This window comes from Gossypium hirsutum, chromosome D05 (assembly GCF_007990345.1).
Source record: "Gossypium hirsutum isolate 1008001.06 chromosome D05, Gossypium_hirsutum_v2.1, whole genome shotgun sequence".
Taxonomy (NCBI): domain Eukaryota; kingdom Viridiplantae; phylum Streptophyta; class Magnoliopsida; order Malvales; family Malvaceae; genus Gossypium; species Gossypium hirsutum.
The window spans coordinates 57,167,661-57,190,166 of record NC_053441.1 but is presented as its reverse complement, the minus strand read 5'-3'; the positions used below and the strand labels follow the sequence as shown (position 1 = coordinate 57,190,166).

Below are 22,506 nucleotides of genomic sequence, written 5' to 3'. Positions count from 1 at the left end.
TTAAAAGAGTCCAAGGAAAAAAAGAATATATAAATGAAAAGAATGAATGAATGTTTGCTCAAAAAGATGCATTTTATTGAAATAAAGATTTTAAACACAAGCCTATTTCATAACAGGGTTCTTATTGCCTCTAGGCTTTAAAGCAACAAGTGTGTTTTGAATATTACTCTAAGTAAGCTCTAAATACTACAGGGATTTCTTCTGCAGTCCAATTGTTTAGAACACTCCCAAGTTTATAAGGGTGGATATCTAACAAGGCCCCTTTTCAAATGTGTCTTCATATATGGCATTGATGTGAATGTTTCCCAACACTTCTTCATACATCACATTCACCCCATTATCCATATGATTGGGTAGCAAATTTTTTGCATTAGATGAGTCATCGAACTTGACGATGCCCATATTGATGAATCTTTCAACTAGCTTTTTGAAGCCAGTGCAATTTTCTATCGAGTGCCCTGTAATTCCTGCATGGTATTCACACTGGGCGCTTGCATCATACCATTTGGGGTATGGGGGTTGTAGAGGTTTCACGTGAAAAGGAGAAACAACGTGTGCATCAAACAAACTCTGATACAGTTCCCTATACGATATTGAGATGGTGTAAACTGGAACTTCTCAGTCTTTGTGTCGAGATCTTGCCTTGATGGAGCTTGCTGACTAGCAACCATCTTTCTTGGCTGGCTTACAGTAACTGATCTTGAGTAACCTGTGTTATTCACCTCATTTTCTTTTCTCCCTGAGGCTGACTTCTTGTTACTCTCTCCTTCGTTTATTCTTCCACCTCTAATGGCATTTTCAATCATTTCGCCATTCATGATTATATTTGAGAAACTTTTTGTGGCACTTCCTAACATGTGCGTGATGAACAAGACTTTTAGTGTGTTAATAAAGAGCATCGTAGTTTCTTTTTCCAGGAGTAGTGGCTGAAGTTGGACGGCAACCTCCCTCCACCTTTGTGCATATTGCCTAAAACTTTTGTTTGGCTCCTTTCCCATGTTTTGTAGGGTGATTCTATTAGGACCCATATCTGTTACATGACTGTACTCCTTTATGAATGCTTGTGCTAAATCCCTTCATGAACTAATCCTGGTACGGCTCAATTGATTGTACCACTTAGATGCTGCCCCTGCGAGGCTATCTTCGAAGCAATGTATTAGCAGTTGGTCGTTGTTAACATATCCATCCATCCGCCTACAAAACATGGTAATATGAACTTCAGGGCAATTGGTCCCATTGTATTTTTCAAATTCTGGCATTTTGAACTTGTAGGGGAGTACCAAATCCAGGACTAAGCTCAGGTCTTTAGCATTAATCCCATGGTAGTTCTCAGTGCTTTCCATTGCCCTAAATTTTCCCTCAAGCCATTTACACATTTCCTCTAACTATTTTGGTAATTCCTCTTTTATTTTTTATTTTTCAGCCACTTCATCGAAATCAGGGATAGAAGGATTATTAGCGTTCTCTCTAGGGTTAGAGCCTGATCTGACTTGGAAGTTCATTAGCATTGATGCACCAGCCTGAAACTGCTGAGGCCTGATTGTGACAGAGGATTTGTGTGGGTACATCTCAGCTTGGGTCTGCACATGTGGAGGAGTGAAGCTTGGAGGATAGAGAGGTTCATCATCATCTCCTTCTTCAGTATTAGCCATAGGACCCTTTCCCTTATCGTTTCCCCAGCCAACAATTGAGTCAATTAAGTCATCACGTTTCTTTGGGACTCCAGCATCTTTTCCATCATATCTTGCTGAATTTTATCTAACCGCTCTTGCACTTGTAGCTGAAGTCAGTCTTGCATTTCCTTTTGGAACTGTTAAAGTTTTTCCAATCTCTGGTCCATGTCTTTAGTTCTTGCTCGAGTACCGTAACAGTGTTTGGTTGGTTGGTTGGTTTCCAGGTTAACTGAGATAATTTTGATCAGTTAGGCTCTTTTAGTGGACTTTAATGCATGTAATGCAAATGCATGAAATGAATGCAAAAAGGTGTCAATTCTGATTCAATTCCATTTAAAAAACTTTACTAGAAAACAAAATTCTTTACATAAAACAGATATATATACGGCTTTGCCCTCATGCTCCAAGCGAGGACATCGATCCTTTTTCTTCATCCGAATGTTAAAATAAATCTTTCGAATTTTCCAACGGATGCTTCACTGGCTCTTTTTGCTCGAACTGGGCCACGACTCATTACTCACTCATCATCGTGATACTTGTTAGCTTCTTTTAAGAAAAGGGTCGGGATATTGACGACTTTTACCAACTTGTATCCTCACGCAACAAAGCAAAGTCGTATGCTCTTTTGTTAGTCTATCATCTTTCTCACGTTGTGCTTTCTCAGAACATATTAGGGGAGCCGTATTATCCTCCATTTTATCAAGAAATTCATTTTCCATGGCAAGCTCTCTATTTAGTAATTGAATGTGAATCGACACCTTTTTTATGCATATGATGAGCATGTCATGCAGTCAAAATGTTGTGCAGTCAAAATGTCATGCAATCAAAATGAAACACAACAAGTTAGTATCAGGTATTAAAAAACAAACAGGAAATGATCAAGCACCTACTCGGGTAGCTACTAAGGGTCAACGTAATTCTACCTAAGGTGAGTTCCTAGAGTTCATTATATGAGGTTTGGCTTCTAAGGTAAAGGTATCCGAACCAGTAGATTCCTTGATCCTCACCCATTATAGGTTCATATAGACCGAGTTCAGTTCAGGGGGATACATTTCCCTATGGCCGCACGGAGATGAAAATCTCACGAAGACATAGGTACAAATGTATTCTGAAAGTGATCCACTATCCTGCACGGAGGTGAAAACCTCACGAAGAACTAGTTTCTCACTCACACTTAGAGGGGTAAAATTGACCAACCAATGCAATGCAAAATGTAGATACACATTGACAGATTTGGACGACACTATGGTTAAAACCATGAAAATAATAGATAAAATGCAAAAGGATAAATCGTGAATTTAAAACAAAATTTAATTTTTCGACAAAAAGACAAAAATTAATCAATTTGTGGATACTCTCTCAAAACCAATCCTCAGAGGAGTCACCAAGCTGTCGAAACCATTTTTTTATTTTAAAAAACGGGGTCGACTTTTAAAACGAAAATGTAGTCGCCACCAATCTTTTTTCGAGGTGTGATCGGGTCACCTTGAGATTAATCATTTTAATAAAACATTTTGATTTATTAAAATAATAATTTTGGTCTACAAAATTTGAGAAAACGAGCTCAGGAGTCAGTTACGCACGACGAAGGATTAGCACCCTCGTAACGCCCAAAAATTGGTACCTAATTGATTAATTAACTTCCTAATATCGAAAATTTGAAAAGATTTTAAAATACAATCCTCTTTAAAAACCTGAATAAATCGAATTGATGTTAAGACCTCTTTGTCTCGAAGTAATAAGATGTCACATCCAGTAAGTTAGGATACGACATTTTAACCCTCAAAACTAAGCTTGTCTCATGCATTAAAGTTTAAAAAGGATATTCGGTTATGTGGAAAAAAAATTGAAACCCAGTAAGTTAGGGCACGATTTTCTCAAAGCTCCAAAGACCGAATATTGCCTTATTTTTAAAAGTTTTCTTTTTTAAAATTGGGGAAAATTGACGCAATATTAAAACGATGCATAAAAACTTTGATAAAAAAAGGGCAATTTGAAAAACAAATAAAATATATAATTAATGGAAGAAAATAAAAGAATGATAAGAATGGTTAAATGAATGAACAATATGTAAATAAGAAAGTTGATGGATAAATAAATGAATAAAAGTAAAAGAATAATTAATGATTAAAAAATTAAATGGATAAATAAAAAAAGGTTAAAAAACGCTTAAGTCAGGCTAACTCTCACAACATGAAGACTCAACGAAATTCCTCCACCAAAATCCAACTCAAATGAAAGCAACTTAAAAAGAAAAGAAGATGAACAAAGAACAAAATAAGAACAAGCCACAGAAAATAAGGACGCAAGAGAGGTAGAAATTTGAGTGAATGCTCTTAAGAATTATTATTGCTCCAAACTCAAGTGTTTTACAATGAAGTGTTTTACAATGAAGGGAAAGGCCTCATATATAGTTGAGCCTCCCCAAATTCAACGGTATAGATCAATTACATCAACGGCTAAGATTAAAGGGTATCTACAAATTAATTCTCTAAGATTACAAAATCATATCTTCTAAGATTGCATATCATATCTAAGATTGCATATCCTTGAAGATTATGTTTCCATATGCATCAAGTTTGTAGATAGACCTTCAACCTTTTCAAGTAATGGGCCATCCTGATTGGGCCAAATGATATAATTTTGGACTGGACTTGGACTTTGTTTTATTATTTTGGGTTTATTTTTTTTGTGAGCCCGAGCTAAATTGACCTATTACATATATGATATAATTTTTCCGTTGATAATTAAATATCATTAAATAATTTTGTAAGTTTATTATAAATTTTATAAAGAGTAAAAAAAATTTTAAAGCATATTATTCTATAAAAATATTATAATTATTAAATCATATTATAATAAAAGATGCAAAATAGATACATGCAGTTAATATAAGAGGCTATAATTATTTTATTTTATAAATAAATACTTGAACAAGTGATATAATACAGTTCAATAATCTGCATTGTCTAAGTATAGTTCTCTAAAAAAGGCTAACTACTCAAATATATCTTCAATTCTTTAATGTAACAAGATGCAAATAATGATATGTTAGAAAATTTTTTTATAAAAATGTATGTAATTAAATTACAAAATCTTTCAAGTTTATAACATTACTACCATTTTTAAAATATATTACTGTTAAAATCATTTAAATTTCATATAAAATTTTAAATATATATCTTTTTAAATTTTTAGAAAAATTATATTTTATTGATTTTTAGGGTTTAGAAATTTTTAAACAGTTTTAAATATTGTATAAAGTATTTAAATTTTTAAAATATGTTTTTAGATCATTTTAACTTTCATATAATATATTATTTTTTAATAATGTTTTTAAATAGCATTCATTTTAAAAAATATATATTTTTAATAGTATTTATAAAAATGAAAATACATATAAATATCAAAATAATATTAACAATTAATGTCCATTAAATCAACTCTAAAATTTCTTTTAAGTATTAAAATATATAACTTTTTACCAAATACGTGTATCACATTGCACAAAAACCAAGAGTACAACATTATAAAAAAAAGTGTGAAACTCATAAATCAATTGATATGTTAACCCTTAGCCAATTAAGTCCAATGTAGTTTTAAGTGAAAATTGTAGATATTATTTGGTGGCTAAAAAATGTTGTTAGCCCCTATATTTCTATAAAATTTGAGATTCAGTCTTTATACTTTAAAAGTTATAAATTTAATCCCTACAATTTTTAATTTAAAAATTTTAATCCAATCATTATCATCGTTGGTAGTTTTTTGTCAAAATATATCAACTTAACATGTTTATTTTTATCAATCATATACCACATCATATGAGGGAAACCTAATTAATAAGTCAACTTGACAAAATTTGATTAAAAAAAAAACGCTCACAATATTTATGGTAGGACTAAAATTTTTAAATTCAAACAATAAGATTTAATTTTTAAGTTGTCAAGTTTAATAATTAAATCTTAAATTTTATCTAACAGATATGTTAAAATTTTAACCTTATTTTGTTTTAATTTTTTTATAATTTATTAGGTGAAAATATGTTATTAGTGCTTGTAGTTGTCTCCATCATATTAAAGCATATTAAAGCATGCCCTTAGTGCTTTTCTTCATCATCCAACTTTTCCCTTTATCAATTCAAGTTCCCTTTCCCTACTTTTTTATTTTCTTGGCTCATTTCGTCTTGCAATAATGAATTACAACACTTGCTTCCATCTTCTTTTAGGTTTATTCATACCATGTTCCGTAGTTTGCTTGGCTATGACAACCAGGAATCTCAACTCCGATCAGTTTGTGCTTCTCGAGTTTAAGGATCGCATTGCCGATCCTCAAAATGTCTTGGCAAACAATTGGACGGCCTCTACCTCTGTTTGCAATTGGATTGGTGTTTCCTGTGGCATCATCCATAAAAGAGTTATAGCTTTGAATCTTACAAGCATGAATCTTAGGGGTACTATCCCTCCACACCTTGGAAATCTTTCATTTCTACTTTCTCTCGACTTGAGTAGCAACAATTTATCTGGCTATCTGCCTAAAGAATTGGGCCAATTGCATCGTTTGAGGATCATTCAGTTAAGCTACAACAGTCTTAATGGGGAAATCCCAGCATGGCTTGGGAACTTACAAAGAGTTCAAAGGCTGGAAATGGAAAACAATAACTTTACAGGCACAATCCCTCAAACACTTGTTAACATGTCCAATCTAGAGGTCTTGAACTTGCAATTCAATCAATTATCTGGCCAGGTTCCATATTCAATCTTCCGGATTTCTTCCCTGAAGATTATTACTCTCTTCAGCAATAGCCTATCAGGTAGTTTGCCTAATGATATGTGTCAACGTTTACCCAAGCTTGAAGTGCTTTACTTGAGTCGGAATGAATTATCTGGAAACGTTCCATCACGTATTGGCAAATGCAACAACCTTCAAATTTTGGCATTGTCCTATAATCAATTTACGGGGATCATTCCAAGAGGTATTGGAAATCTGACACGACTCGAAGAATTACATTTGGAGATGAATAACCTAGAAGGTACTGAATTTCTTTGGTTTCTTTAGTTTAAAGTATTTTTTTTTATAAAAGAGTTTGATTTGTAATGGATTACAGAAGTGAGATTTTTTTATTTCATTCAAAGCAAAATAGTTAATTTGATAAAAAAAATATGCTTAATTATATTAAAATCTAACATCTCCAAATTACTGTAGAACAGAAAAAGAAAACCTCTGTAATTTATGCTAACAAAATAGGCAGTTTTAACACCTTGATTTTTCGATTATGTCTGCAGGTCAGATTCCGACTCCAATCTTCAACATTTCTTCTCTAAAGACTATTTTTCTCTCCAACAATAGTCTATCAAGTAGTTTACCTAATGGTTTGTGTCACCATTGTCCCATGCTTGAATGGCTTGTCTTGGAACATAATGAATTATCTGGTAATATTCCATCACGTATGGGTGAATGTTACAAGCTTCAGATTTTGGATTTAGCAGCAAATCAATTCAGTGGGCTGATTCCAAAAAGTATTTTTATTCAACTATGCTCCAAGGAATATATCTAAATGACAACAGTTTAGAAGGTATGTGTTTCACTTTGTTTTTTTCCAAAGTCCAAAATGCATTCTGTTTAATTTGTTTCTTCTTTTTTCGTCATTACTTTATCATTTTAATTTCATAATAAACAATAAGTTTTATATGAATTGATTTATCTTAAAATTTTTAATTCCCATTTATATAGATTGACACTTGATTTTAACCATTTAATTTTTAATTAAGTTTAAATTATTATGATTATTATTTTTAATTTATTATTCAAATGGTTGAATCTAATTAAAATATTAATTTATTTAATATTTCAAATATAATAATAAAATTTCAAGCCATAATTAAAGCATATGCACCATATTTAATATCTAATATAATTTTAGTTTATGTAATTAAAAAATAGTAATATAGTTCAAAATATAGTTAAAAAATATAATTTATTTTTGTTAATTCAAAAACAGTGCTAATAAATTTTTTTTATCATCATTAAAGCATCCGTACAAAATATAAAAATCGATATATTTGTAATTTCAATTTTTTCTTTTCTTGATAGGCAATAAATTGATCTTAAAAATTTGTAGATGATATATACTTAATATAAATATAATAAATTTGATTAAAATATATAAATATATAAATATATTACTTATAAAATTTATATATGAATTATAAAGTTATTTGTTATATAAATAATTAAAATTTGCTCTTTAAAATTAAAGTAATGAACAACTATAATATTATTTAAGCTTTTGGTTGAGTTGGTGTCATAAGTCAATAGAGTATCAACTCGGTTAGAAAAATTGCAAAAATATCATTTCTTATTTAAAATAAGTTATATTGTTTGAGGGTACTTCAGTTTTTTATTTAAAAAAACAAAATAAAAATGTTTATGGTGAGATTTAAACCCACATCAATACGTAAAACCAAAATTTTATTTTAAATTTTTTATACATTTTATTATTATTATGCACACTTTATTACCTCCATGAATTATATACATTAATGTTGTTGATTAAAAGTTGTCACAATTTAACTAGACCCCAACTTAGTATTGACAACAACACCATAATAAATAATTGTATTCAATTAGTATTATTAATATGACGTATTCATATGTTTAAATTTCGTTTTACTTGCAATTTAATCAATTTTTTATTTTAATATCTTACATATGTCATTTATTATTAGTATTAATCAGTGATTTGATTACTTATTGTATATTATTTTAAAACACAAATATGTTTTCGAAACACGTTGTTCTTACACGCATATACTTATGATAGAATTTCTAGTAATAATTTACATATAAAGTAATTCAATATGAATTTTAAATTTTTATTATATAAATTTTTTAATAATTTTTTTAATAGAATGGAAATTTTTATTTATAAGGATGCTAAATTTTTCATAAATATATTTAATCAAATATTTTAGTAAAACCAAAATTCTTATTTATAAATTTGATAAATAATAAAAAATGTTTAAAATATCAGTAATATAATAAACAACAAAGACTATATAATTATCATATCAAAAGCTTCTCAAAACTCATAAATTTATATATATTATAGATATATTTTTAAAGGCTTAATGCACACTTTAGTCTCTAAAGTATGCTGCTTTTCTCACTTTGGTCCTTAAAGTCTTTTGACTCATTTTAGTCCCTAACATTATCAAACATTTCTAATATAGTCCCCAACATAACCAGGTGTTTCCGACACAATCCTTTGGTCCTTAAAAAATTTGGTTGGGATATCCAACCAATCATAAATTGCCATGTGATACACGTCCCGACGTCACGATGGCATCATCATTTAGAAAAAAGAAACCAAAAATTTTAAATATATATATATTCAAATAAAATTATAAAAAAGTAACTAAATTATAAATCTATAAATTTTTAAAAATTACAAATTTTTTAATTTTTTTAAAAAATTGTAAAAAAATAAAATTATTAAAAACTATAAAAATTATTAGAAATTGTTAAAAATTATAAAAAATAAAAATTTTAAAAACTAGTAAAAATTGTGTATCTTGAAATAAAGTATACATTCGTTAATCACATTTAAAATATTAAAAATTTGATATTATAACTGTTTTTTTATAATACAACCAATTTTTATAAAAAAATATTTAATAAATTCTTATATCAACATTTTAATATTTTAAACTACATCAAGTTTTAGCGTTTTACTAGTGTTACTAGTAACGTGTTTATTTGATTTGACTCCCTATTTAATATCTAGAGCAAGCTTTCTTCATCCACCTTCGTGCACATGCTTTTTCTGTTTTGTACCAAAATTCTTTAGAATAGTCAAACATTCAACAATAGTTCTTAAGATATTGGTTTAGAGACAAACAATCTATCTTCAACTAGTAAAAAATATTTGGAATAATTTAAAATATTATTTATTTTACATAATATTATTTTTATTATTTAAATAAATTGAAAATAAAAGACTAATCCAAATTTATCACCTAATAAGATGTACCAATTATAAATTTTGATTAATTGAATTAAAAAAACAATTGTTATAGGTGGTATCCTTCCAAGACACAATGATCACATGTTCAAACTCTTGCCATTTAAAAAATTTCAAAAATGTTAAAATATCTAATATATTTTTAATTTTTTAGTATATTCTTTTAATTTTTATAATTTTAGATTTTTTCTATTTTTAAAAATTTTAATAATTTTGTAAATATTTTATATTATTTTTTCCATTTTCATTTTAGCTTTTCAAAATGTCATACCAATACAAAAACTATTTAACATTATTAACAAATGAACTTAAAATTTTAATTAAATTCAAAGAATAAAGGGACTAAATTCTAAAAGATAGAAGTACAGAAATTAAATTTCTAACACATGAAGAGTTCAAAAATTTTAAGTAAATTCTAGCTTTTAAAATTTACAATATAATTTAATTAAAAAATAAATAATTAATCCAACACGAAACTTAGATATTAATTATACCAACTTGGACTTTAACAATGAATAGTATTTTTCTTTCTCTGCTTTTTGGCATTTTAATTTACTTTATTTAATTAAGCCGAAAGCCCGAAACCTTTTTCAAATTGATCTTTTCAGTCCACAACTCACCTTCTTCGCAGTTTGTTGATTCTTTTTAAGTTTTTCTGATTTTCCCTATTTTTTCGGGTTTTCTTTTTGCATTTTATTTTCTAAAAACTGCACTATTATAGAGCTGAGAATTTTTTTTTTACATTTTTTTAGTATTCTTTATATTTATTTTACGGTTTATGTATTTTTTTCTTATTTTTAAATTTTTTAAAACATTTCTTACATTTTTATAAAAAAAAATCTGATTTTTTTAATTTTTTAATGAGCTGCGCAATATAAAATTCTTTTTTTTATTTTCAATACATATTAATTAAAAAATAGAGAAAAGTTTTATATAAGGAAAATAAAGGAATATTGATTAGATGCCACATTTTCATCTTAAACTTTTATTTTTCTTTGATTTAAAGATTTACAATATTTTAAAAAAATTATTAATGTATTATATATTTTTAAATTTGATATTCAATCAATTTTAAATCTAGAAAGTAAAGATGATTTCAACACAAGGCTTGGGCTAACAATACTTAGGAGTTCATTTTTAATGTATGATGCTATTTTACAGGTAATTTACCACCCATTACCAATGCTCCAAAGCTTGAGAATCTTTTATTGTGGGGAAATAAACTTAGCGGAAACATTCCCAACTCTATCTCCAATGTTTCCATGCTTAAGCAACTAGACTTGGGAAATAACTTATTTTCTGGCCCAATCCCTAAAACGCTTGGCAACTTAAGATACCTTGAATGCCTTCATATCCAAAACAATAATTTGATTGCAGGATCTGCTATTGATCATGACTGGACCTTTCTTTATTCTTTGGCGAATTGCAAGCATCTGAAAAGAATAATTGTGTCAGGAAATCCATTGAGTGGTGTTCTTCCTACTTATATCGGGAACCTTTCAAACTCCCTTCGAGACTTTGTGGCCTCTGATTGTGAGATTATGGGCAATATTCCATTGGAAATAGGTAACTTAAGCAACATGTTGCGTTTAGAACTTGACTATAATAAGTTAAGTGGATTTATTCCAACATCAATAAGAGGACTGCGAAAACTCCAAGGTCTAGATCTTTCCTCTAATAAATTAGAAGGGCCTATCTCAGAGAGCCTTTGTGATTTGGAGAGTCTATACAAATTGTTTTTAGGGTTGAATAAGCTGTACGGATCTATAACCTCTTGTCTGGGTAATATTAATTCTTTGGGATATCTTTACTTAAATTCCAACAAATTGAGTTCGGCAATACCCTCAACTTTGTGGAATCTTAAAGATATCTTAGAAATAGATTTATCATCAAACCATCTTCACAATTCTCATGCTATTGATGTTGGAAATTTGAGGAGTCTAGGGAAACTAAATTTATCAAGGAATCTTCTCATGGGCGATATTTTATCCACATTTGGGAGTCTTCAAACTTTGGTTACATTAGATTTATCAAATAATAAACTACATGGTCATATCCCTGAATCATTTGGTGGTTTGATTAATTTGGAATCCCTGGATTTATGTAAGAACAACCTCTCTGGAGTCATTTCCAAATCGTTGGAAAAGCTTTTACATCTAAAGTATTTTAATGTGTCTTTCAATAGACTTGAAGGGGAAATTCCTACTGAAGGAAGTTTTTCAAACTTTTCTAGCACATCATTCATGAAGAATTATGCACTTTGTGGTCCACCTAGATTGCTAGTCCCACCTTGCAAAAACGACATCCACGGAAACTCCGAAATGATTATATTGCATGCTTTAAGGTATGGTTTACCAACAATTGGTGTTGTCGTACTACTAATAGTGTTAACTATTATGTATAGAAGATGCCAAAGAAGGAGTACAACTCTACCAATTAAAGATGATTTGTTGTCTTTGAAAACACCAAGAAGAATTTCACATGCTGAACTTTCACGAGCAACTAATGGATTTGAGGAAAGCAATATGCTTGGTTCAGGGAGTTTTGGATATGTATATAAAGGGAGGCTTCCAGATGGAATGGAAGTTGCAATAAAAGTTTTCAATTTGAAAACAGAGGGAGCATTTAGGAGTTTTGACATTGAATGTGATGCTATGCGTAATATAGTTCATCGTAATATTGTGAAGGTCATTACCTGCTGCTCAAGTGTTGACTTCAAAGCCTTGGTGCTTGATTACATGTCTAACGGAAATCTTGAGAATTGGTTACATTCTAAAAACCATTTCCTCGATATCATACAAAGGGTTGACATAATGATTGATGTTGCATCAGCTATAGAACATCTCCACAATGGACATCCAACACCTATAATTCATTGTGACTTAAAACCAAACAATATTTTACTAGATGAAGACATGGTTGCACATGTGGGAGATTTTGGCATTGCCAAATTGTTGAGAGAAGGTGACTTAATGAAGCATACCATGACTCTTGCAACTATTGGGTATATGGCACCAGGTGAATTTTTTATTTTTGTATTATTATTTTTCTAATTTGCATTTTATATTTTTGTTTCATGCATAGGTGGATATATATTTGAATAATCACTTTAGAAATAATTAAGGATTGACGATGCTCTAATTCTACTTGAAATGCAGAATTTGGATCTGCAGGAATTGTTTCTGTAAAATGTGACGTCTATAGTTATGGGATTGTCCTTATAGAAACTTTCACAAAGAAGAAGCCAACTGATAATTTTTTTGCTGAAGAAAGGACTATAAGGCATTGGATGGAAAGTTCATTGCCTAAAGGAGCGGTAGAAATTGCAGATGTTGATTTATTAAAAAGAGAGGATGAGTACTTTATTGTTAAAGCAAATTGTATTTCATCCATCATGGAGTTGGCTTTGAATTGTTCAACTGAATTACCAGAAGAAAGAAAAGATATGAAAGATGTTGTGGTTGAGCTAAAGAAGATCAAACAGAGGTTGCTAAACAACATCAAACATGTTTAACAAAGATGGTGAGTAATGAGTACACTTGTGGTTATTAATTCACACTTAATTTTATCAACATTTTTAATCTATTCTAGCAGTTTAATTATAGATATCAAATATGTCGGTATCAGTCTCCTTGAAGATTGTCTTATAAATAGTGAAAAATAATAAACTAATTTTCTTTCTTTTGCTCAATCATTTGCTCTCTTCGGAATTCAAACTTATTTGCAAAATCAAGATGGAAACCAATAAAATGAGTAGCAGGCCTTCCCATGAATTACGGTTTATGGTAGCTTTGGGACATCAAGTTATTTTCTTTGTTAGATTTGGTTTTCTTAGTTTCTTATTTCATTACGGTATAATTTTGTTTTAATCTTTTGCTAAGGACTTTATTGTTGGATCTTTTGTTGTTTTTCTCTAATTAAATAAGTTATTTTCTTTCATTAAAAAACTATGTATTTAAATTTCATTTATTATTTTGACAGACTCTTCAACAAATGGTATTATTCTTGTGTTAGGGTTTTGTCTCTTGATTCCACAAAGATTTCTATGGGTTTACGGAGATGATTGCAAGGAAAATGTTACATATACATTAGTTGGTGGTGTGAATCCCTTAGCACATATTCTTCATGATTTTTCTGTAGAGGCTAGGAATAAAATCTCGACATGGGGACAATACCTTTTGTTGTTGAGGGCAACGTTAACTACCTGGCAGATAACACTTAGAAGACTTCTCCTGAAGAGTTGATCTCCCTTAACAAAAAGTCAAATACAAGGTCTGTTATGGGTAATCATAGTTTATCCAAGCAATGACATATAAGTTTAATCTATTTTCAAGAGTTTTCTGAGTGTTTCTTTTCATTTTCTTCTAAATTGTTCAATGCAGGGACAATTCTAACACATTGGTCTTAACTGAGCTACCTTGCCTTGCCAGGTAATTTGCTACTTTCCATTTATTTAGATTTATTTAGGGTGTGTTCTATTTAATATTATCATAATTGAAGGTATCATTTATAATCTAATCTAATTGTGTTTTTGGCTAGTGGTTGTTGATCAAGGAAAACTAAAGGAGGCCAATAAGAAGAATAAAACTTCGCATGCTTTACTATTATGCGCTACAAAACAAAGACTTTTTTCTACATGAAATTTGTATTGGGCTATCAATGTTTCATGGATTATGTTGTTTTTCTAACTCAAGAGGTGATTTTGCCAATATTGAATGCAAAGTCAAAGTCTACATATATACTACCAAGTGCCAAGTAATATTTCCTATGATGGAAGTTCTGCTAATGCGCAGCTTAATCAACTCTAATGCTCATGTGGATTTTATTTGTCTTTATAGTATTTGGAGACTATTTTATGAATGTTCAATTGCCTTTGGTCCTTTCAAAAATTTTTAGCAAGCATACAAGTCATTTAATTGACTTTGGACCTCCCATGAAATTTTTATGTGTGAACATACAATATAGGGCTTGAATTGCATAATTATATTATATATAATGATTAATTTCCTACCTCTCCACCAAAATAACCATTAACATCATCAAAATCACTGGTTTGATCGCAATGATTGGCATTCATCTATTTGATAACACAACTCTTATGTCTCCTATTGTTAGAGCAAAGCCAAAGGCTCTTGGCTTGTCTAAACATGTTTTTTCTTCTTTTGTATTTTCTGTAACGACCCGATTTTCAGTAGTTATCAAAAAAAGTGGTCTCGAAACCTTGTTTCTGTAAACTAAGTTTCTGATACTCAACGTTTGATGAAGAAAAAATAATTTATGAATTTTGCCAACATGGTAGGCAGTACAAAAAAGAACATTCATGATTCTCATGAATAATTTTATTACAAGAGGATAAGACCACGCTCTAGACACGTTTAGCTGGATGGTCGAGACATTAATGTCACAACTAGTATTTTGAAACACGAGATTGATCTTCAAGATCGCTAGTGTGAGTATAATAAACTTGTTGAGTGGATGCCAAAGGTAACAGAGACCTGCAATCAGAAACAACTTCATGATAGCACTCATCAGTAAGAATTGTACACAATCCATCTTTTTCAATACCTCAAAGAAGAACCTCACCGATAGTCTCATCCTTAATAAAGAAATGAGTGGGATAAAACACGAAAAACACCAAATTATCTCTAGCAAATTTACTAACAAACACTAAATTCTTGGTTATTTCACGGACATGCAAAAATTGATCCAAAATAAGTTGCCAAGAAGTAGATTTAAAGACAAACTAACTAATATGTGAAATATTTTGTTCAAAATTAACCCGTGTATGCAACGAACAAGTGAAAAAAATAATATCTAAAAGATCAAACACACAAATTTTACGTGGAAAAGCTCCTCAAAAGAGGATAAAAAACCATAGGCAAAAGGAGATTTCACTATAATAAAGGAGAGTATAAAATATAGAGAGAGTTAAAGGAAAACCCAAAGGCCCCGCAAGAATAAACCTTACAAAACAAAGAACATAATTCTTTCAATTTAAATATTTTTGTTATATAAAACATAGAGTAACTAATGCCTATTTATAAGCTGAAATTTGTAGTATATATGAGTACAACAACCCTAGGTTAATCAAAGTTTAAATGGAAAACTAAAAATAGAGTTTAACTAGGAGAAGAAAGCCGAAAAACTTGAGGTACATGTCGCCACGTCGTGATGTGGCATTGTGTTGTCAAGACGAAGGGTCATCGTGTCATCAAGACAAAAGCTCTCTTCTCGTCGTGACGTCAACTGTTCGTTGAGACGAAGAACACTTCCTCGTTGCGACATCACACACTGTTTGATCCAAAAATGTGAGGCATAACTCCACAAATCTCCACCTTAACTCGTATTTGACTTAACTCTTTTTCCAAGCCTTGTTACGGGCCTACTTGAATCTTCGTCAAATACTTACCAAGTCCAAGTAATGCTTGGACTTTGAAATTGGAAGACTTTTTGTTAATATGTCGGTCGGATTATTTTTTGTGTCAATTTTAAAAATCTGAGCATTCCTTAAATTATCGCCTATTGAACAAAGTGATAACGAATGTCTATTTGCTTCATTCTTTCATGATCATTTGATCTTTGGTGAGATGAATAACACTTTGACTATCATCATATACGACAGTTGCCCCTTTTTAACTTACTAGTTCATTAAATAGGTCATTTAACCAAATTGCTTCTTTTACTGATTCAATAATTTCCATGTATTCTACTTCGATGGTTAACAAAGCCACTATAGATTGTAGTGTAGCTTTCCAACTAACAACACAATTCCCAAAAGTAAATAGGTAACTTATGAGAGACCTTTTTCGATCTAAGTCTCTTGCATGATCTGAATCAATATATCCGACTAAACCCTTTTGATTTCTTTCGAAATCTAAGCACATGTTAGAAGTACCCCACAAATATTTAAAAATCTAGTTAACTACATGTCAGTGTACTGAGATTGGCCATGTATCGACTAACAACACTAACAAAATATGAAATATTGGAACGAGTGCATACCATTGCATACATCAAACTCCTAACTGTGCTTGAATAAGGTACTTTTGACATGTACCTTTCATCTTCTTCATGCTGTGGGGAATCTGAAATTGAGAGTTTAAAGTGTGCAGTTAAAGGTTTACTTACCAGTTTTTAATCTTGCATCTCGAATCACTTGGGTATCTTCATGATGTACTTTTATTGCGATAAAAATAATTTCCCAAAATGTCTATCTCTCAAATTTTCCATCCCTAAAATTTTCTTTGCTGCACGTAAATCCTTTATATCGAACTTAGAGCTAAGCATGATCTAAAACGATCAATTTCAAATGGATTTGTAGTTGCAATTAACATATCATCAACATAAAGCAACAAATATATAAAAGAACCACCATCAAGACATTATAGGTAAACATAACTGTCATACTTAATTCGAGAAAAAATAGTACTCAACATGAAGGAGTCAAAATTTTTATACCACTACCGAGGAGACTGCAAAATCATTTGCTCAATCATTTTTTTTTCTTAATTTTTTTTCTTTCGCTCAATCATTTGCTCTCTTCAGAATTCAAACATCTTTTGCAAAATCAAGATGGAAACCAATAAACTAAGCATCAGACCTTCCCATGAATTACGGTATATGGTAGCTTTGGAGCATCAAGTTATTTTCTTTGTTAGATTGGATTTTCTTGGTTTCTTATGTCATTTACGATATAACTGTGTTTTAATCTTTTGCTAAGGATTTTATTGTTGCTTTTCCCCAATTATATATGATATTTACTTTGATTAAAAAAATGTATGAATTTCATTTGTTGTGTTAACGGACCCTCAATAGATGGTATTATTCTTGTGTTGGGGTTTTGTCTCTTGATTCCACGAAGAACCTTGTGGGTTCATGGAGATGGATCCAAGGTAAATGCTACATATGCATTGGTTGGTGGTTTGAATCCTTGCACTTGTAATCTCCATGATTATTCCGTAAAGGCTGAGATAAAATCTTGACATGGGGACATTAATATCTTTAGTTGTTAAGGGTAGCAGCGATTACCTAGCAAACAGCACTCAGAAGACATATTTTGAAGGACTTGATCTCCCTCAACAAAAACTCAAATACAAGGTCTGTTATGGGTGATCATAGTTTAACCAGTCAATGGAATATAAATTTTGTCAATTTTCAAGTGTTTTCTGAGTCTTTTTCTTCATTTCCTTTTAGATTGTTTAATGCATAGACAAGTCTAACACAATGGTTTTAATTGAGCTAGTTTGTCTCACCAGGTAATTTGCTACTTTTCATTTATTTAGAGTTATTTAGGGCGTTTTCTATTTAATTTTATCATAATTGAATATTTCATTTATAATCTAATCTAATTGTGTTTTTGGCTAGTGGTTGATGATCAAGGAAAACTAAAGAAGGCCAATAAGAAAATGAAACTTCGCATGCTTTACTATCATGTGCTATAAAACAAAAAGACTTTTTGTCTCGATGACATTTGTATTGGGCTATCTATGTTTCATGGATTATGTTGTTTTTCTAATTCAATACACGATTTTGCCAATATTTCCTATGATGGAATTTCTGCCAATACTCAATTTAATCAATTTAACCAACTGTAATGCTCCCATGGATTTGATTTGTGTCTATAGTATTTAGAGACTATTTTGTAAATGTTCAATTGCCTTTGGGCGTTTTAAAGAAATTCAACAAACTTACAAGTCATTTAATTGCCTTTGAACCTTGTATGAAACTTACTATATATTACTTGAATTGCATAATTATATTACATATAATGAATTATTTGTTTCTTTTCCACCCTCAGCACCAAATTAACCATTATCATCCTCAAAATCATTTTGATCCCAATAACTATCATTCATATATTTGATAACATAGAAAATTTGTTTCATGGACCTTTCCCACTACCTCAAATATGGTCCTATCCAATTATTTTATGCCACGTCATCAACCTTTTCCAACTCAAATTAAAAGTATTAAAACAATTTTCACGTCAAATTTAATTTTGTTCTTTTTCTTTTCTTTTTCTTTTCGTTTGACGTGATTTTGTCCCCTTCCCCTCACCATCTCTTCATTGCTAGAAGGAAAGAATTTAGGTTTTGGGGATTTTCATGCTCCTTTGGCAATGAACTTTCCATCCAATGCTTTATAGTCACTTCTTCAGCAAAAAGATTATCAGTTGACTTTTTCTTTGTGAAAGTTTGTATAAGGACAATCTCATAACTATAGACGTCACATTTTATAGAAACAATTCCCGTTGATCCAAATTTTGCATTTCAAGTAAAATTAGTGCATCATTAATCTTTAGTTATTTCTAAAATGATTATTCAAATATATATCCACATACACATGAAACAAAATATAAAATGCATATTAGAAAAATAATCATACAAAAATAAAAGAATTCACCTAGTGCCATATACCCGATTGTTGCAAGAGTCATGGTCTGCTTCATTACATCACATTCTCCCAACAATTTGGCAACGCCAAAATCTCCCACATGTGCAACTATGTCTTCATCTAGTAAAATATTGCTTGGTTTTAAGTCACAATGAATTATAGGTGTTGGATGCCCGTTGTGGAGATGTTCTATAGCTGCCGCAACGTCTATCATTATGTCAACCCTTTGTATGATATCAAGGAAATAGTTTTAATAATATAACCATTTCTCAATATTTCCATTAGACATGTAATCAAGCACCAAGGCTTTGAAGTCAACACTTGAGCAGCAAGTAGTGACCTTCACAATATTACGATGATCTATATTACGCATAGCATCACAATCAATGTAAAAACTCCTAAATGCTTCTTCTGTTTGCAAATTGAAAACTTTTATTGCAACTTCCATTCCATCTGAAAATCTCTCTTTATATACATATCCAAAACTCCTTGAACCAAGCATATTGTTTTCCTCAAATCCATTAGTTGCTTGTGAAAGTTCAGCATGTGAAATTCTTCTCAACGTTTTCAAAGACAACAAATCATCCTGAATTGGTAGAGTTGTACTCCTACTTTGGCATCTTCTATACATAATAGTTAAGAGTATTAGCACTACGACAATACCAATTGTTGGTAAACCATACCTTAAAGCATGCAATATATTCATTTGGGAGTTTTCTTGGATGTCATTTTTTCAAGGTGGGACTAGCAATCTAGGTGGACCACAAAGTGCAAAATTCTTCATGAATGATGTGCTAGAAAAGTTTGAAAAACATCCTTCGGTGGGAATTTCCCTTTCAAGTCTATTGAAAGACACAATAAAATACTTTAGATCTAAAAGCTTTTCCAAAGATTTGGGAATTGCTCCAGAGAGATTGTTATTGCATAAATTCAAGAATTCCAAACTAATCAAACCACCTAATGATCTAGGGATATGACCATGTAGTATTTTATTTAATAAATCTATTGAAATCAAAGTTTGAAGACCCCTATATGTGGATAAGATATCGCCAGTGATAAAATTTCTTGATAAATTTAGTTTTAGTAGACTTTTGAAATCTCCAACATCAATGGCATGTGAATTGTAAAGATGGTTTGATGATAAATCTATTTCTAAGATATCTTTAAGATTCCACAAAGTTGAGGGTATTGTAGAACTCAGTGTGTTGGAATCTAAGTAAAGATATCTCAAAGAAGAAATATTACCCAAACAAGAGGGTATGGATCCATCAGCCCTAAATACAAGTAGTATAATCTCTCCAAACCACAAAGGCTTTCTGATATAGGCCCCTCTAATTTATTAGAGGAAAGTTGTAAGCCTTGCAAATTCGCAGTCCTCCTACTGGTGTTGGAATAAATCCGCTTAATTTATTATAGCCAAGTTGTAAAAGCAATAGGTTGCTTAAGCTACCTATTTACATAGGAATATTGTCTGTAATCTCACAATTGAGGCATAAAAGTATTGAAGGGATTTTGAAAAGTTCCCGATATAAGTTGGAAGAACGTCACTCAATGGATTTCTTGAAACATCTATTATTCTCAAATGCTTGCAATTTGCCAAAGAAGAAAGAAAGGTCCACTCATGATCAGTAGCAGGTCCTCTGATCAAATTATTATTTGAAATTTGGAACCATTCAAGGTGTCTTAAGTTGTCAAGCGTTTTAGGGATGTGGCCACAGAATAAATTATCTGCCAAGTCTAGTTTCTTAAGCATGGAAGCATTGGAGATAGAGTTGGGAATGTTTCCGCTAAGTTTATTTCCCCACAATAAAAGAATCTCAAGCTTTGCAGCACTGGTGATGGGTGATAAATTACCTGTAAAATTACATCTTTTAGTACACATATTCATTGCACACCAAATTCACAATATAAAAATTGTAAAATTTTAAATCATATAAAAATAAAATTTTGGCATGGAAAAATGTGATCAAATAATTAAACCATTTCATACCAGTATTTGATTTAATGATAGATTTGTAAGTTATTTGTAAAAATTGCATCTTTTAGTATATATATTGTACTCCAAACTAAAACTATTCTTCGCTCAGGCCTTGGGTTAAAATCATCTAAAATTGATTGAATATCAAATTTACAAAATATATAATTTTTTAAATATTGTAAAACTTTAAATCAAATAAAAATAAAACTTTGGCATGAAAATTTGTCATCTAATCAATCTTAAAAATGACACTGAATAAGAAATTATGAATAATTATTAGTTGTGATTTGAGAAACAAAAATATTAAATCCTTCTATAAGAGTATTCAATTTAATGGTAATCTTGCATGACTAGAGCCCATTAAAATTGTTTTAAAGTGATTAAATGGCAATAGTACTTTATTTCCCCTATATACAAGTCTAAGAAATCAAAATAATATAACATCAATAAAAATTATTTGGTTGTGCATTATTAAAACTCTTTTTTCTATTTATTTAAGCAATATGTATTGAAAATTACAAAGAATTTTATATTGTAAACATCTATATGTAAGCTAAAACAAAAGCAATAGACCTTAATTTTAAATAATTGTTAGTAAAGAATTTTAATAGTGATAAACAATGCTTTAAAATTAATATAATCATTTTGATTAAAATAAAGTATTTAAACTAATTAATTGTATTATAAAAATTGAGAAACTAAATTATATCAAAATTAAAATTATAAATTAAATCTCAATTTGGAGAAAATATAAGGCAAAACCATTCTTATAACTTAAAAAAAGGTAGAAGATTGGAATTAAATAAATTTATAATCCTTAATTGTAAATTTGATCATTCCTATTAATCTAAATTAGTATAATAATGTGCTTAATATTTGGGTTTTACGAATGAGTGATATTGACTTAATTAAAAAGTTATATAAAAATCAAATGCCTTGTCTCTAATAATAATATTACTACTCCCTCACAAATCTATATTCACTCAAAAAAATTCTATTCCCTTAAAAATTGAAAAACACTTCCATCTTTTAGAAAATGTTGATCCTGTGTCCCTCAAGTATATCACTTTTTTAACTTTAGTCTTTAAAATATTTTTATCCACTTCAGCCCCTAATGTTATTAAACATTTTCAGTTTAGTTCATTGGACAATAAAAAATTCATTGGGATATTCAACCAATCATATACTACCACATGTCGTACGATGATATCATAATGACATTATCAACAAAAACCCTTAAAAAATCTTCAAAAATGACAAAAATTATAAAAGAAAAATTACAAAATTATCAAAATTATTTAAAAATAGAAAAAATCTAAAATTAAAAAATACAAAAAAAACTATGTAAAATATAAAAAATTACATAAATTTCAAAAATATATTAGATATTTTAATATTTTTAAAATTTTATAAATCACATTGACTAGAGTTTAAACATGTGA

At 29.9% G+C, this 22,506-nt stretch overlaps 2 protein-coding genes across 5 annotated transcripts; both read left to right on the top strand.

Moving 5' to 3' along the window:
• The first annotated feature begins 5,788 nt into the window (after nt 1-5,788).
• Nucleotides 5,789-14,560, top strand: LOC121203395 (receptor kinase-like protein Xa21). Of its 4 annotated transcripts, none has more exons than XM_041092241.1 (7): nt 5,789-6,702; nt 6,956-7,245; nt 11,071-12,711; nt 12,852-13,215; nt 13,708-13,965; nt 14,076-14,123; nt 14,233-14,560. In XM_041092241.1, the coding sequence occupies exons 2-4, from the start codon at nt 7,128-7,130 to the stop codon at nt 13,205-13,207; spliced, it is 2,115 nt and encodes a 704-aa protein (XP_040948175.1). In that variant the 5' UTR covers nt 5,789-6,702; nt 6,956-7,127; the 3' UTR covers nt 13,208-13,215; nt 13,708-13,965; nt 14,076-14,123; nt 14,233-14,560. The 4 variants fall into 4 exon arrangements, with proteins under 4 accessions (XP_040948175.1, XP_040948174.1, XP_040948172.1 ...); XM_041092240.1 differs by having other exon boundaries at nt 10,855-12,711; nt 13,834-13,965; XM_041092238.1 differs by having other exon boundaries at nt 10,855-12,711.
• Nucleotides 5,934-6,728, top strand: LOC121203511 (LRR receptor-like serine/threonine-protein kinase ERECTA). Its single transcript, XM_041092758.1, has one exon. It carries the CDS (start codon nt 5,934-5,936, stop codon nt 6,726-6,728), a length of 795 nt encoding a protein of 264 aa, XP_040948692.1.
• Nucleotides 14,561-22,506: the final 7,946 nt, after the last annotated feature.